Source organism: Rutilus rutilus (genome assembly GCF_951802725.1).
Source record: "Rutilus rutilus genome assembly, chromosome: 21".
Taxonomy (NCBI): domain Eukaryota; kingdom Metazoa; phylum Chordata; class Actinopteri; order Cypriniformes; family Leuciscidae; genus Rutilus; species Rutilus rutilus.
Window position 1 is genome coordinate 22,912,480 of NC_140226.1, and position 17,063 is coordinate 22,929,542.

General features: G+C 37.9%; 2 protein-coding genes across 2 annotated transcripts in view; one reads left to right on the forward strand and one right to left on the reverse strand.

Annotated features, from left to right (window-relative positions):
* Window positions 1-4,861, forward strand: part of strn3 (striatin, calmodulin binding protein 3) — a 25,865-nt gene extending 21,004 nt beyond the window's left edge. Inside the window, exons 11-16 of the mRNA XM_084393512.1 lie at window positions 1,617-1,738; window positions 1,841-2,008; window positions 2,091-2,231; window positions 2,373-2,480; window positions 3,070-3,156; window positions 3,477-4,861. Of these exons, the coding sequence (XP_084249638.1) occupies window positions 1,617-1,738; window positions 1,841-2,008; window positions 2,091-2,231; window positions 2,373-2,480; window positions 3,070-3,156; window positions 3,477-3,646 (796 nt within the window). The 3' untranslated portion in view covers window positions 3,647-4,861. The remainder of the gene's footprint in view (window positions 1-1,616; window positions 1,739-1,840; window positions 2,009-2,090; window positions 2,232-2,372; window positions 2,481-3,069; window positions 3,157-3,476) is intronic.
* Window positions 4,862-5,558: 697 nt separating this feature from the next.
* coch (coagulation factor C homolog, cochlin (Limulus polyphemus)) lies at window positions 5,559-11,285 on the reverse strand. Its single transcript, XM_084393513.1, has 12 exons — window positions 11,131-11,285; window positions 10,709-10,757; window positions 10,574-10,618; window positions 10,122-10,278; window positions 9,897-10,030; window positions 9,372-9,440; window positions 9,244-9,300; window positions 9,011-9,158; window positions 8,816-8,919; window positions 7,570-7,796; window positions 6,910-7,423; window positions 5,559-6,592 (listed from the first exon to the last, which is right to left on the reverse strand). The coding sequence occupies exons 2-12, from the start codon at window positions 10,740-10,742 to the stop codon at window positions 6,420-6,422; spliced, it is 1,662 nt and encodes a 553-aa protein (XP_084249639.1). The 5' UTR covers window positions 10,743-10,757; window positions 11,131-11,285; the 3' UTR covers window positions 5,559-6,419.
* Between the last annotated feature and the right edge of the window lie 5,778 nt (window positions 11,286-17,063).

The following is a 17,063-nucleotide window of genomic DNA, read 5'->3' on the forward strand; positions in this document are numbered from 1 at the left end:
GTGGTTTTTAGTGGGTGTGAGAAGTCAGTTCCCACAGTTCCACTAATGTTTGACAACCACAAAATGTTTTGTTCATGTTGAACAGTAATGTTTATTATATTTAAGACTTAAAGGAATTTTGGACATCGGACCTCATTTACAAGTTAGCCTGTGTGTTATTTATCAGTGGAGACAGTTTTCAAAAATGTTCACCCAGTCCTTCCAGTTGCATAGTTCGCCGGTGCTAGGCTAGCGCGAGTCAATGGTATCTGTTAGCCTGCCATTAAAAACAGTTTTACCCACTCCACAGTACACCAAAAGCAAATAAATTATAACGGCAGACTATCGATGTAAATGTCTGTTGAGAGAATAATGTTAGAAATCAAACTACTCTTGCATCTCAATGATCGCATTACATTTACAGGAACTAGTTTCTCAGCAGCGGCGGAATTTTACTTTGCTCCGGTTAGTACTGCGCCGAAAAGTAAACACAGAACAGAACGGGACGTCTAGCTAGCTATATGTAGCTATACATTTTCTGCACTGGCACCACCAGTCTCCCGATGTTCTGTCCCGGTTCTCTACGGCATCTCCAGCTGCTGTTGTCTCTACAGACAGACATTCTTTCTATTTCTGTCCTTTTAGCATCCATCTCGATTAGTGATTCGTCTGTGTATTCCGGCTCATACATGTAAGTTACGGTTCGTTGAATAACACACATTCCTCGCCTGCATCGTCTCCAAAGTCCAAAACACTGCCATGGCTTTCAAACGTGGCCATAGTCCTATGTCTTGTTGACTTCTTCGTGAAATATACTCTGCTTCTGCTGTAGTGATGAGTGTCATCGGCAGGTAAATACACTTGCGTGATTGTCATGTGGACCGGCTCTCTCGGTTATCTAGGTAACTTAATATCACTTCGCCGCTGGTGTAGACTGTGCTAATAAATACAGGGAACAAAGTATAACTATTGCAATGCGATGAAAGGGTAGTTTGATTTTTAACATTATTCTCTCAACAGACATTTACATCGATAGTCTGGCGTTATAATTTATTTGCTTTTGGTGTACTGTGGAGTGGGTAAAACAGTTTTTAATGGCAGGCTAACAGATACCATTGACTCGCGCTAGCCTAGCACCGGCGAACTATGCAACTGGAAGGACTGGGTGAAATTTTTTGAAAACTGTCTCCACTGATAAATAACACACAGGCTAACTTGTAAATGAGGTCCGATGTCCAAAATTCTGGACCACCCCTTTAAGACTTTAAAAACCTAAAAAGAGTACTTGAGCTATCTTTCTTTTTTTTTTTTTTTTTATAAATCTTATTATAACATTAAATAACTGTATTATATTAAAGAAAAAAATATTATGTGATTAAATAACTCCTAGAGAAAACAAAGTTTTTCTTAAAATGAGTACTTGTGCTATTTTCCTAAAAATAAATTAATATTACAAATAAATATTACTAAAATGCCACATGGTTTGATGTTTTTGCCTTGACAAGCATTGACATATTTTTACAATTTGAAGTTCATCTAATCACTTTTTAGGGCCCCCTGTATCAACAATGATGTAAACAGCTGACTCCACCCATTAGATATCAAACCCTCTGAACCTGTTGTTTCTGTTTCTGCAGTGGACCTGTGCTCTCATTGGCTGTGACCTCGAGTGGTGAGCAGTGTTTTAGTGGTGGAATCGATTCAACAATACAGTGGTGGAACATCCCCAGCTCTAACGTAGACCCTTATGACACATATGGTGAGAAGATGTCCTTCTGATAGAGCTTAAAAGCAAGAAACCTGCCTGATCGCCAGTATCTTCTCTATGTGTGGCTCAGATATGTACTCTGTTTTCACTCAGAGCCCAGCGTGTTGGCTGGCACGTTGTTGGGTCACAGTGACGGAGTGTGGGGATTGGCTTACAGTGGAATCAAAAACCGGCTGCTCTCCTGTTCAGCTGATGGGACGATCAAGCTGTGGAACCCTCAGGAGAAGTCCCCATGTCTCAGCACCTTTAACTCTGACAGAGGTGAGCGCAATGCGTCTTCTATGTGGCGTTCAATAATTGATTGAAGGGTTGCAACTAATTTTCTTCGTTTCCTGTCTTTCAGATCATGGCGTTCCCACGTCGATTGATTTTAATGGGTGTGATCCGGCTCATATGGTGGCGTCCTATAACACGGGAGATGCTGTCGTTTACGATCTGGAGACATCACAACCCGTCATGGTGTTCGCCGCACAGGGAGAGAGTGGTACATTCTTTATATATGTTCTTAACAATACAAAGTACACTTGTGTAGATATGATATAATGTGTATATATAATTCAGTCATTCAGTTAATTAAGTGTGAGAATTGGATTTGTGGTGTTTACTTTCTTCTGCTTTGTTGTAGCTATTCCTTTTGGGAATCACATTAATAAAGTAGTCACCCACCCCACCCTGCCAATCACAGTCACCGCTCACGAGGATAGACACATCAAATTCTTTGATAATAAATCAGGTCAGTGTGTTGTTTTGTATTATTGTAAAATACCCTAATATGTGTACACTACTGTTCAAAAGTTTGGGTTCTCAGCAAGGCTGCATTATTTGATCAAAAATACAGTGAAAAATGTAATCATGTGATTTTTATAATAACTTTTCTGTTTCACTTATTAATTTTAATATGTAACTTATTCCTGTGAATTTTCAGCATCAGTCTTCAGTGTCACATGTCATATGCTGATTTGGTGCTCTAGAAACATTTCTTAATATTATCAGTTAAAAACACTTTTGTTTAATATTTTTGTGGAAACCATGATCCATTTTTTTCAGGATTCTTTGAATAGAACATTCAAAAGAACAGCATTTATTTGAAATGGAAAGCTTTTGTAACATTAGACTTTTGATCAATTTAGTGCAACTTGGCTAAATGAAAATATTAATTTCTTTGATAAAAAAAAATCTTACCTCAAATATTTGTTTGAATTATTATTGTTACTATTATTATAGTAATAAATTATGCAACCATGTGCTTTTTGTATATTCTTATTTAGTTATTTCAAAATCTATCTGTTATTCATCACCTTCCTTCTGTCTGTCTTTTTAAGGTAAAGCCATCCATGCAATGGTGGCTCACTTGGATGCTGTTACTAGTCTGGCTATTGATCCAAATGGCATCTACTTGATGTCAGGAAGTAAGTGTTTTTTTTAACTGTCACTTTTCCTTCTACTTTACCATTTATGTAAGTTATACAGTTAGTCTCGACTACATCATAATATTTGTTGGTAATATTTTGTCACTCTTAAAGATATAGCTCACGCTCACATCATTGCAAGCCCTTGTCACAATGAGATCTTTAGCAGAATGTCCAAGCTGCTCTTTTCCATACGATGAAACTTTCATTATATGAAAGAACACAAGTCATGGAGGTCTAGCAAAAATGACAGAATTTAAGTTTTGTACTGAACTATCTCTTTAAGTATAAACTTAATGCCTCTTCTTCATCTAACACAGGTCACGATAGTTCCATCCGCTTGTGGAACCTGGACAGTAAGACGTGTGTACAGGAGGTTACCGCTCACAGGAAAAAGTCGGACGAGGCCATATACGACGTTGCCTTCCACCCATCTAAGGCATACATAGGAAGTGCTGGAGCCGATGCCCTGGCCAAAGTGTTTGTATAAAAGCACGTCTGAATTAACGCATACGTAAAGACCGAGTGAAAGAAAGGACTGCTTCACTGCCTTGTGTAACAAGAGTAGCATTTCTCACACTACATTGAAGTGGCTTCCACCTTCGCTGTCAGACTCACACCATACACAAAATACCAGGTGCCAAGAGGGGGACGTGCCGTTTTTTTGCGATGCCAGTGTGGAGTGCTCAATCAGTTTTAATCTTCTTTTTGTTTCCTCAAAAAAAGAAAAAAAGTAACTGTAATTTACTGTAAGTCAAAGCTGGAGTGAAACCAGTGTTTGTAGCCTATCGACTGGTTTTGAACTGAGCTGATAATGTGTCCTGTAGGTATGTTTCAGTGACCATGGAGTGGTTATCATGTTCATCCATCAGTAGATTGTCACCGACCATCATCCGGGCACCAGAGGAACTGATTCCCGCCCTGCCGAGCCATAAACCAGACCCTAATCTCAGTCGCCCTCCTCACCCTAATGTAGCGTGCAAACAAATACAGTTAAACTCGGTCAACCTTCATACCTTTAGCGTTTGTCTCATTTCTTTGTGTAAAAAAAGTATAGTTTTTATAATCAATTTTATATAAATAAAGACTGTCATAAAACCGCTGAAAATCACATTTTTTAAAGGGACTATAATCCCACTCAAGCCCTCCATTTTACGCGGTGGTCCTTCATGAAGGTCTTGTGTCTCGGGATGGAAGCCCTGGATGAGTGCTCTCTTTACGCAAACTACATTGCTTTAACGTTGTTTTATCATCACATAACGGAGAGACTGTACGCTAGTAGAGGCACAGCGCGTGGTGCCCCGAGAGCTTTTAGGAATCTACAAATAAACTGCAGCATCCTGTCACTATGTGATGTTTCTGTACACCTTACTGTAAAATGAGTTTAAGTATCACAGGTTAGAGATCCGAACGTTATTGGCTTATTTATTTTCAGTTTGTGTGGATAGTCTTATCCTTCGATGGTAAGTAAAAGATTGGGCTGTTGCTAACCAAACGGAACAGGTAATTAACGTTTATAGGTTCATATAAAAGCTTTTTAAACATACAGTTTCATAGTTGGCTGGAACCTGGGTTTAAATTCACCTCAAAACTTTTTCAAGTCAGGAGAAAAAAAAAAAAAAACAATGTCATAATCTCACCCTCATGTCTTTACAAACCTGTATGACTTTGTTTCTTCTGTGGACATAAAAGCTATTTTGAGAAATGTCTCAGTGTTGTCGTTTTTTCCCCCCTCATCATATAAATCGATGATCACTAAAACAGCTCCAGATAGCTCCTATCGTTCCGCATAAGAAAACTTCAAATGTGTTTGAAAAGACACGAGGATGAGTAAAAAATGACACAATTTTTATTTTTTTGGGGAGTGGAATAGCTTGCATTTATACAAAATTTTTGGTTTGGTCGTTCTTCCCCAATCTGTTCAACGATTTTAAAGAAAACAATGCAGTTTATGGTGTAACAAAAGACCTTTTGTTTGTGTAATGCATGATTAATACTACAATAAAGTATTTTTTCTAGTCTTCCAAAAGTTCCGATCAGTTTGATGAGTTTTGTAAGGTTTTTGATTTACTACGAATCAACAGATTTTAAAGATTGTACCACATAGCAAAACAACTGTTGAAAAGTAATGTATATAAAATGTCTATAATAAATATTAAATGGTGTATCTGTATATGCAACATGCCCCTTGTCTCGATAATTAATGCAGCTGTGCGTCACGGTATTTGATTGACGGGTCATAGATGATGACGAATGATGATTGCCAAGATTCACGATTTTAATAAAGCTTGTGAGAGACTCAGATTGAACAGACCTTCTGCTACATAAATTAATACATGTAACTTGAATATGTTGCGGCTTCTGATTATGCTCAGCCTGTTCAGAAGAGGATATTCAGCTGGTTAAGTTGTACAAACACTTTGTCCTTTATTGAGAAGAAAGTAATAAATTATAAACAAATGTACAAGCAGTTTGATGCCCCTCCTCCCCTCTCTGTTCATTACGTGAGGCAGTAAATCATGCATATGGAAAGGTACACAGAAAAAAGGTTCGATAAATACATGAATGTATAATTTAAGAAAACGGGGGGGAATTACATATAATCAAAACGCTAAGTTTTCAACCGTGATACTCGTCTCACACCCAGACACACGTGATTCATTGTGACGTTGTGAATGTATTGCATGTGTATTGTTTGGTACCCCTGGGAAGGACCATGTTTTATATAACCCAGATCTATTTATGTAATTGTGAGAATGAAAGCTGTGTATTCGTGCACTGCCATGAAAATGCATAGGAGGGCGCTGTTTCACTGACAATTCTCTTCATGACTGCTTTTGCTCACCATCTTCTGCACTAGTACCTTGCTCAACTGGAATTGAATCTTCAAGTCCCGAAATTAATATAAAAGAGCCTTTTGTTACAGTGACTCCTCCACAGGAAAAAAGACTTGCCAGAAGCAGTGAAAGAATGTTTTTTTCACCAGGAACATATAAAGACAGACTACAAATCACAAATAATTACATTCTCCACATTATAGAGAAGTTGACATACAATACTGTGATACATTCTCAAAAAAGCTGAAAAAACCTTTGGATCAAACATACCAGTTCCTTTATAACAAAACCGTTCAAATCCCTTTTCTTACAAAAAAATCAAAAGCCATAAGACAAAAGCGTTGTTTCTTATTCACGCCCGCCCTTTTTCTCCTTCCTATCCTCCATTTCTTACTTCTTATTCTTGCACTAAAGCAGTTGCTCTGTCTAATTGAACTCTGTGAAGTCCCTGCAGATGCCCCGTACGATGGGCTGCTGGAACTGCGCCAGGCCGGTGAACTCACGAGTGAAAAACACATGGCTCTCCTTGGGCTCGGATGCCATCGCCTTCAGATCTTCCATTGGAGCCCAAGCCACTCCAACTGTGAACACAGTGATCCCTGTGACAAAACAGGAAGTGCATGGTCAGGGTGACATCACATTTATTTACTTTCTAAATGCACTATATATCTTGTGATTAAGTAGGCCTACTTTTAAAACTCTTAAATGTTCAAGATTAGCTGTTTTCAACTTTTACATATGCAGGGACCCCCACCTACTCCCTCACCACCTCAGGGACCTTCACTATAAAAAATAAAGCTACATTTTGTTGATTACACTTTATACTAACTTTAAATAAGAACATTATCTTCTCAAAGGACCCCCTGGACCTTCAGGGACTTGAAGTCAAGATGAAATGTTAGTGTAAAAATCGTACCTTCTCTCTGGGCGGCCATTGCCGGCACTCTTACATCATCGTAAGATTGTCCATCGGTGATGATGATGAGATACTTCCTGTTGGCGCTTGAGTGGGGTTTAAAGAGACTCCGCACAGCAAAGTTGATGGCGTCTCCAGTGGCCGTTCCTCCGCTCATGTATGGGATGTTCTGCAGGGCCCTCAGAGCATTATCTTTCGTGATGTGGTCATTGAAGTTGAACTCCATCCTTTGGTCGTAGGTGAACTGGATGGCACCGATGCGAGATCCGATGTCGGAGATGTCAAAGTTGCGTGCGATGGAGACAAGAAGGTCCAGCACAAGCCGGAAATTCCCATCACCTACACTGCTGGAGCCATCGATCAGGAAGCCCAGATTTACTGAGTTATAGCACGTCTTGCTGCAGAGCATCTGATCGATGGAGCAAAGTTTATGAGCTAGTGGCTTCACAAACTTGTTGGTGCCGAACCAGCTGGGCATGGTGAAAGTGAAGAACTCATTGTCCTTGCACACTGCCTGTGAGATACATGTCAGTATAAGTGGATTTTAGTCAACTCAAATGTTCCCATTGATGAATTTTTGTGTGTGTGTGTGTGTGTTTGTGTGTGTGTGTGTGTGTGTGTGAGAGAGAGGTTCATGAATTCACATGTTAAACATCTCACCTTTCTCATGAAGTCTTGATCGCTCACCAAGCCCATCTCCTCGGGAGAAGGTTTGGCCACAGACACAAAGAAGACGTTAATGCCAGACTCTCTGGCTAAAATTGCCGCCTCCTCCACATTATCAGAAGGCCACCCATCAACAAAAACCACAATGACCCGTGGGTAACCTCTCCGCACACCAAAATCCGGATTGAAAAAGTTCCTCACAGTGTGCAGTATGGCCTTACCTGTGCAGAAGACAATAACTCAAGCCTGCCAAGTTCTGCTCATTTCAGCTTAAGCATCGTCAATTATTTATTATTCCAACTAAAACCATTATGTAAGTCTCCGATTTTAAAGGAAGGAGACCATTACAAGTTAATCTATATCAACAAAATCTGTGGAATGCTGTCATTTATCAAACAAAATCAGATTGACTGTGAAAACAAAGGATAATGCATTTACAGTAATGTACTTACACCTGATAACTATGGGCCAAGGCACTCTGGATTTCAAGGGGTTTCAATGCCCAAATGTGAACATTTTAGCACATTACATTGCTATGCCAGTAGGTGGCGACAGTCTCTTTGATTGGGTTATTGTTTAATCTTTCAATTGGTAACTCTTTGAGAAACTGAATCATTCAGTCAACCAATTCATTTAAAAACACTCAGGCTGCATCCTAAATAGCATACTCTCTTGAGTAGGTACTAGTTTTGAATAAGTAATTTGGCCTAATTGCATAGTAAAGTGTCCATCGGATGCACACTTCAGAATCTCACGGAAGTAGTAGGTCATCCTGGTACTTGTTGCCTCCTCTTTTATGAGTACTGTGAATTCAGACATACTTCACCAACTATATAGTAAGGAAGTATGCGATTTCGAATGCAGACTCGTTTTTCAGGAATGAAACAAGTGACTGTGTTTATGAGCGACTGTGTGGTCATTGAATCATTCACTCGATTCATTTAGGAACAAAACTGAGTGTTGCTTGGAGTTGGCTCTGCTGTGGCTTCGTTTGGAATTATTTTAGTTGACAGAGCAAAATTAGGCAAAGTATCTGAAAACATGGTCTAAAATGTAAGCCACTTAGTAGTAACTTCTTGTTCATTGAACTTTAGTATAAAGCGACATCGGACCTCTCTGGTCTGTTGTTTAAATTGAATTTTAGTTTGTCTTATACTTTTCCAAAAAGGGTGGTATTGATTTGCTCTAGATTCCACCCAATCATTCGTATGAAATGTGTGTTGAAGGGCAAGTTAAAAACCTGTATTTGTATTGCCCCCAATGTACGGGATCTCTTTGATGGCAAAAGTCACATCTTTGGCTGTCGTATAGTTTGTCAAGTAGAATTCAGTTCGAGGTGTCTCGCTGAAAGAAAAACGTGAAATTTTAGGCTACTTATTGACAAAGAAAGAAACAACATTAAATGTGATAAACACCTTGGATGTGCACAGATCACCTGGTTTGCACCACTCCTACATGAGGACCTGGTGTTCCAACCTTCAGCATGGTTGCAAGCTTACTGACAAAGTTCTTTTGCAAGATGAACCGCCGCTGTCCAATGTTGTAGCTGCTATCCAGCAGCAAAGCCATATCGACTGGGCAATCTGAAACAAGGGAACATTTACAGTACTTGCATGTCATGGTACTTTGACAATTTAAAGTTAGAATAGTAAATCAGGCCATACAGACCTCTGTTTGCTGTTGTTGGAGGAGGCTTCTTCACAGGTTTTTTGACTGGCTTCTTGGCTGCAAGGGAGAAATAGAAATGCTCAGTGTAGACTACATATGTAAACTATCTCTAGTTAAAAACTTGTTACCTGCTCCAGACGCAACTGTGGCAGAACTGCTGGTTTGGCTGGACACTTCCAAAGGCAAGCTAATTGCTCCTGAGACAAAATAACAAAACATTTAACCTGACAAACCTTTATGAAGTCTAACATTTTTATATTCTGCATAATTTTATTCACTATATTATTTATATACTCTAACTGATCTCAATTTTCCTAAAGTTCTGTCCTATTTATACTTACTGAGAATAGGAGGCACGTCTTTTTGAAACCACAAAGTTGTATGTTTGAAAAAGTAAGTTCATCATGAACAATGTATTATGATATCATGATTACACTAATTAAGAATTATTGTTTTAATTCATTATTATAATAATATTAACACCATAATCCATTGTTATTAATATAATTCAAGTATTGTATTATATTATATTACATTATTCCGCAGAGTGCAATGAAGTGCTACATTGTCTGCATCTGTAAACAAATCTATACATTTGAAATCAAAACAGAGATGCATTTGTAATGGTGCAAATCGTAATTGTCTCCACTCACTGGCCACAGTGAAAGATGAACTCCATTGGGACAGCGACTGAGACTGGACACCATGAGCGTAAGAGCTGAGGTAGTTTGTCCTCCCTTGCAGTCCGTGAACCTCCACAGGTCCACCAGATAGACTGATGATCCCTCTGGATGACACAGACATTTTTTCCTTGCTATCGGAGTTTCTTACACGAGTCTATCAAGTCAGTATCTTTATCATTACTTCTGTGATTGTACCTGTGTATTGCTGCTCCACATATGCTGGAAATAGAAGCATATACTCCTGAACCAAAGACTGACAGACTCCACAGAGTGCAGTTTGCTGGGCAGAGCACTAGGTGACGGGTGTCTGGTAGATCCACCGAGCGAGTTCCACAGCTAATTGGTTTTGGAACTAACCATGTATAACACAAGACATTATCCATAAAATGATTATTTTCTTGTCAAATAAAACAAACATATTAAACATTTTGAACTCAAAAGGTCTATTAGCTACTAATAAAAAAATTAATACAAACAATAAAACAATACAAAAGTAATGTTGTGGAACTTTAAATTCTAAATTCTAAAAAGTTGAAATTCTTCTACTTTGAAACAGTTTCTACAAATTTGAACTCCATTCTTTGCATTTAGTATGAAAAGAGTTGGGGGGGGGGGGGGGGGGGGGTATGAAAAAGGAAGTCACTGACCATTTAATTCAGATCCAAAAGTGCAACAGCTCAAAGACAGAATACCTGTAAAACCGTGGAAAAAATTTATGATAATTCATAATTTCATAGAAGAAGCGTTCAGTATCAGTCACTTTGAACAAATGAATCACCTACCTAATACATGAAGTACAGCAAACCACGTCGACATGGTTAATGAAGATATCTGTAAAGACAAAAGTACATACCAGACAACAATGAATAAACTTTTTTTTTTTTTCTATAAAAAAATTACTAAAACTTCTAAGGCTTTATTTTTCCTTTTATCTGGGTGTGTAAAATTTATTTGGCACACAGAAGTGAAATCAGATATGATCCAGGAAAAATGTAATCTCCCCAGACACATCCATCACAAACAGCTCCTTTGGAACTGCATACTTCAGTTAATCCACTCACAGAATGAGGTAGAAGAAGAGAGAGAGAGAGACAGAATGGAGAAGAAAAAAAGATGCATATCTGGATTATTACAATTATCTCTATTAAAATGCATTAAACAGCCAAAAATCATCAACCACATATGAAGATTAAATCCAACTTACAGATATTGTGTAGGATGACGTTTCTTCAGCCTTAAAAGCTTTATAGAAAAGAAAAATGAAGTAATTCCGTTATGGATGATATTCCAGAGGTGTCTGAATATTGAGGAAAGAGCTAGTCCTTTAAATAATGTCCCCGAAAACCCCAATGATTCTCTGCTGACATCACAAGAGGCGGGCCTTACATCCAAACCACCTGAAAAGGACATTGTTTTAAATTCTCCTGCTTTTCAGCCATTTAGATCAAATATATGCACCGATAGAATAACTATCAGTGTAACCATGTAGTTTCGTTTATTCAGAGGTGGTGAGTAACGAAACAGAGAGCTACAAAGAGGAGAATAAAAAACACATGAACACATGTCATGATTAGGCCCTGACTGGGAGCCAAAACTTTACATTGAGGCTAATGGGGTGTAATTAACCTTGATTCAGTGCTATAAATATCATCTAAACACACAATCTCACCCCAAATGGTCCGAATGATAAGAATCGCAGTCTATTAAGAAGACCTGACCAAAGAATGGAGACTTATCAGCCAATAAATAAAAGCACAAGTAGTCGTGTGACAGATGCTTTTATCCCATGTCCCTTTCAGAACACATATATATTTGCTTCACTGTGGTTTTAAAAATGAACACACACCTTGAACATGGCTTATGCTGAAAAAACTGTCAATTGTTTTTATTTTCAATATACGGAGAGTGCTTGTGTGTGTGAAAGGGCAATTGGGTGCATTAGTATGACACTGTCCTGTTTTCAAAGAGGTCTTTGTCTTCTCCTGGTAACTTTTATGTAATCATCCTTCATCAGGTCTACTGTGGACCATTTCCGAGGTTAATCCTGGCAGCAAACAGGAATATGATAGGTCCATGTTTACTGTGGCGTCTCACAACTCATTGGCATTTACTTATTAAGTGCTGTGGAAGTTTGTAGGAGTACGTAGTGTGCGACAAGGTGCTTATTCAGTGCGACAGGTAAAAAACCTCTCAAGGAATGATACTCAATCATCTTAGAACAACTGCTCATTGTAACAACTGGGAACTGTCCCAATGTCTCAATTAATGAATATTTCACAGAACACAAAGTCCATGTCAGACTCAAGCGGCCTTTCAGGAGAACATTCTTGGGAAGGTCATGGTGGAAAACATTAAGTCTCTCAACCAGAGTGTGAACTTCCATATCAAGTAAAGCTTGGTTAGATAAACCATTCATGATTAAATTCCAGCGGTTTAAATCGCTTGTTGATGGTGTGCCAACATGAAACAAGACAGGGTGGGCTGGTGCTTTAGACTGTGGATAGTAAACAAAGACACAATTGGGTGGTATTATTAAATAATAAAACATAATATGTCAAAATTATTAATGTTATTAACATATGTTATCAACAAATTGTGGTAGTATTTTAATGATTAAAAAATATACAATACCCAGCCCAAAAAAATAAAGTCGCTGTTTGGATTTAAATAGGCAAATGAGTCGATGATTAGATCATTATTGCAGTTATTATTATGTTTCTAGCATGTTTGGCAACAGTTCATTTTCCAGTCAAGATCTTGTATTGACAATGCACGAGTCCAGCACTCTGTAAAGTCTACTCCAGCACATCCCAACGACTTTCAATGAGTTTGAGCTCTGGGTTCAGAGGTGCCAAATCATGTGTGAAAATTATTCTTCATGCTCCCTCTCAACCATTCCTTCACAGTTTCTTGAGCAGCAAATCAGCATATTAGAATTATTTCTGAAGGTTTAGAATGATTTTATGTGACACTGAAGACTGGAGTAATGATGCTGAAAATTCAGCTTTGAAATCAATTACATTTTCAAATATATCGAATAGGAAACTTATTTTAAATTGTAATAATATTTCACAATATTACTGTTTTTACTATATTTGTTGAGCATAAGAGACATTTTTGAAAAACATTTAAAGGGGTGGTATAATGCCCTTTTCACAAGATGTAAAATAAGTCTTTGACGTCCCCAGAGTGTGTAATTGAAGTTTTTGCTCAAAATACCCCACAGATATTTTTATATAGCATGTTAAAATTGTAAATTTGTCCCTTAAAAGTGTTTGTCCCTTTAAATGCAAATGAGCTGCTGCTCCTGGCACAGGGGGCGGAGCTTCAACAGCTTGCACACAGACATGCACTGAAAATGTCAAAAACTTTTAGCCTTTTATGTTCAAACCGGATTCAGACAAGTATGGAGACCAGACTCAAGAAGAAGTGACAACATGTAGAATGCAACAGGACATTTCTGAATGGTTAGTTGATGAATTTATGTAGTTTATGAGTAGTTATCTTCTAGCCATTGATTAGCATATTCTGTCTTGATAATCTATAAATCGTGTTCAGGGGGCGGGGTTTATGTAAATTTTAGGGTTAGTGATGTCACTAACCCGGGAGGAATGTCATGTAGTCCCTACCAGCCGTTTGTTATAGTCCTTAAAAAGTGATTTCTTTAAAAGCAATTATCTCCCTTTGCTTTGACCGTTGAGCATTGCAAATTTGCAGATGTTGTTTATGCTCAAACAGCAACATTACACACTAACTAAAGTTAAAAAATGGAAATCACCCCTTTAAAAAATCTTACTGAACCTAAACTTTTGAATGGCAATCTATTTGAGTGTATATGATCTAGGCATTATATTTCATAAAGAGATTAAAAAAGTGTTACCATATTTTTTTTACATAAATGCGTTGTTAATGGTTACACTTTATTTTACAGTAGGTGTTCTTACAGTGAACTTACCTAAGAAAGTACTGGGTAATATAAGGTAACTACATGGGTTAAGCTCATGTTTAGGGGTAGGTTAAGGGTTAATATCTAGTTATAACCCAGTTATTGTAATTACTATAAGTAGTACATAATATGTATTTGCAGAAGGGGACTGTAAGATAAAGTGCTACCATGTTAATATTAGATTTTGCTTGATTTTTCAAGGAGAATTTGCCAGGCTCAAAGGGAAAACAGTGTGTTCCTTTATGTAATAGAACAGGTTTAGTGTTAAGCAGGTGATGATTTCCTGAGACTTGTTATTACAGTTTGTTCCCATTGGGGCAGCTGATGGTCATATGGAAAAGTTGGCTTGACTCTTCAGGCTTTGTGCAGTCAGATGAAAAATGCTGAATTAAAGCAAAGTGACACACATGTTTCTTCCCAGGCCAGCATTGCGCTGTCACGTTTCACACCATGTGAGACTTCATGGGAGATCCACAGCCTTCGTCCAAGAATGCATAGACTACCACTCCACTCCCTATAAATAGTAGTAGCCGTCTAATACTTCGATGGATGTCTCATTTAGGCGACCGTCTTCACCTACACAAATATTAGCCTTGGCTAATGCTGTGTAGACTTGAGCCCAGATTTGTCTGCTGAAAAGAGAAATTTATTTTCCTAAAATAAATAATAATAATAAAAAAGATTGCATTCTCTATGTTGGAAACATTAACCAGAAAATACGAAATTTCACGATTAATATAAGAGAATATATATTAGGTTTCTTGGAGATTTTGGACATTGTGAATACACCACAGAAAAAGTGATAGTTTCCAAATGTGGGCAGAATGAAGATTTGCAGCAGTTAAAAAAATGAGAGAAAAAATAGCTTGAGTTTTGAGTTTGTTGAGTTTTGAGTTAGTTTTTAGACATTTCATCTGAGTGATTTTATGTTTTTGCACTTAGTAGGGTCATTTATGGAGACCTCCTATACTAATACCTTATGTACTTTTCACTCTCCATTAGAGCTAATGGACGTCTAGTTCAAGTAAATGTCAATGTGTCATACAGTATATTGTCAAAAGCTTGACAGTGAATGGCAGTAGCTTTTGCAATATGTTTTAGTCTACCATTCAAAAGTCTGGGTAGGGATTTTTTTTTTTTTTTTATGAAATTCATACTTTTATTCAGCAAAGACACATTAAATTGATCAAAGGAAAATGGAAAATGGTTTGGATAAGAGACTTATTCACACAAAAAAATCTTTTTTTTTAGGTAGGTAGTGAACATTTGACATCTTCTCATCTCTTAGCAGATGCATGACTTTCTTTGAATTTTTCATGAATTTCCTTCCAGTCTTACAATTATACACCACACTGATCAAATTTTCCAGAATTCAATATCTTTTCAAACTGTATAGTAGTCCTGCACCAACATAACCCTATGGGTCTGCGCCAAAAAAATCTCATTGCATAACGGACCTACTTGAACCCCCGGCACCACTAATTTGAGAGAACATTCACCACAACACCATACGCACCGAGATCTTCTTATTTTGTGACCACCATGTGGGACTAATTCTCTCTGCAATCATTTGAAGAGGTGACATGCATGAGTAGAGAAAGTTCGAGTGCTGTGAACGGGGCAGGAGGGAGACATTTCCCACAACCGTAAGATCAGGCCACTGAGGTGTTAGTCATGTCTTTGAGAAAAATCCTTGCTCATACCAAATTACCACTTGCTCCAAACCTCTGATACAGCGTTTCCCACATACACGGTGTACAAAACACTTTGGTCTGCTTTTTACCTGTATTATAAACAAAACAAATCATATTAAAGCATGTTATTTATTGCATAAATTGAATATTATTCATCCTGTTCAACCCCTCATTGACAATTATAAACTGATTATCTGTGTACTATTTTTCTGTTCTTTGCCAGGGTCTAATTCCTTTGTGACCTGTGAGGTCATAGTTGTTTGCTTTTAATCTATTTGTTCTGAAACCAGTTACTGACCTTGTCTGTTCTTGGAATTACGACTCTGGATTGTTTGACTCTTCCCGCTGCTCTGTTTGGACTCAAGCTTTCGCTGTTCCTCTGACTACGAGCATGCCTGCTGCTTTTGAATTATGTGCCTGGATAATATAAATAAAGCACCATTACCTGACTGTTCTGTTCATTCTGCGCTTGAGTAATTCGTACTCAGTCCTGACATTACAGTCTGGTCAAACATGGACTCATTTGAGGACAGAGACAGGAGGTCTTACTCGGCAATCACCAGGCTTAATTTGTGAATCCTCCTGCTCTTTATCATCCAGCCCATCATCCTAGAGCTTCTCACCACGATTCCTTCTAGTGCTTTTGTAACAGACTTAGGCCAGTAAGAGATGTGTACGTAAACCTCACTCTCCTGATCTGAAGAGGCACTAGCGACTGGCACTAGAGGCTTAGCGTCCTTGTTAGTGCGCCCACCTCCCATGCTGGAGACCCCAGTTCGAATCCCGCTCGGAGCAGGTCAGGTAGGACCGGGGACACTTTGTTGATTATAATGAGGTTTAAACCTCACCACTGATTACGACCAATCATGTTTGACCGGATGGGAAGATGGAGATAAATTAGAAGTGGAGACCTGGGTTATTATATAAACTTAAACTAAAACTAAAATGAAACATGATTTCATTTAGTTTTGTGTACTACCATATCTGAAACTAAAACTGAAATAAAATTAATAAAACTATACACTATAAAACTAACAAAAATGACAAAATCATATATATCATATATAAAATCAGCTATAATAGCATCTTAATGAGACATTCATGATTTGTTGCTCATCTTTAATGGGCTTTCAGTGCCATTAACCAAAATTTCAATAATTATATGCTATATAATTTTGAATTTAAAATTAGGAAAGCTGTAGGGTGGAGCTATTTTATTTGCATATTGTCCATTTTATTTTATCCTATGTTTTTGGTTAGCGAGACAGATATTTTCTTTATTATTTTGGCCTTTACTCTTCCAGACATATTTTATACCTTACCTAATATTTTTACTTTATTCCTTACCTAATTTGTGTGTGTTTGATGTGCTTGGACGAGAGAAGGGATCACCAGCAACCTATTTCTCACTCCTCCCTAACCCTAAACTGGGGAGGATGTAATACAGACTTACCATTAAATGTGTGTCAACACTTCACAAACCACAGAGACAGAGAT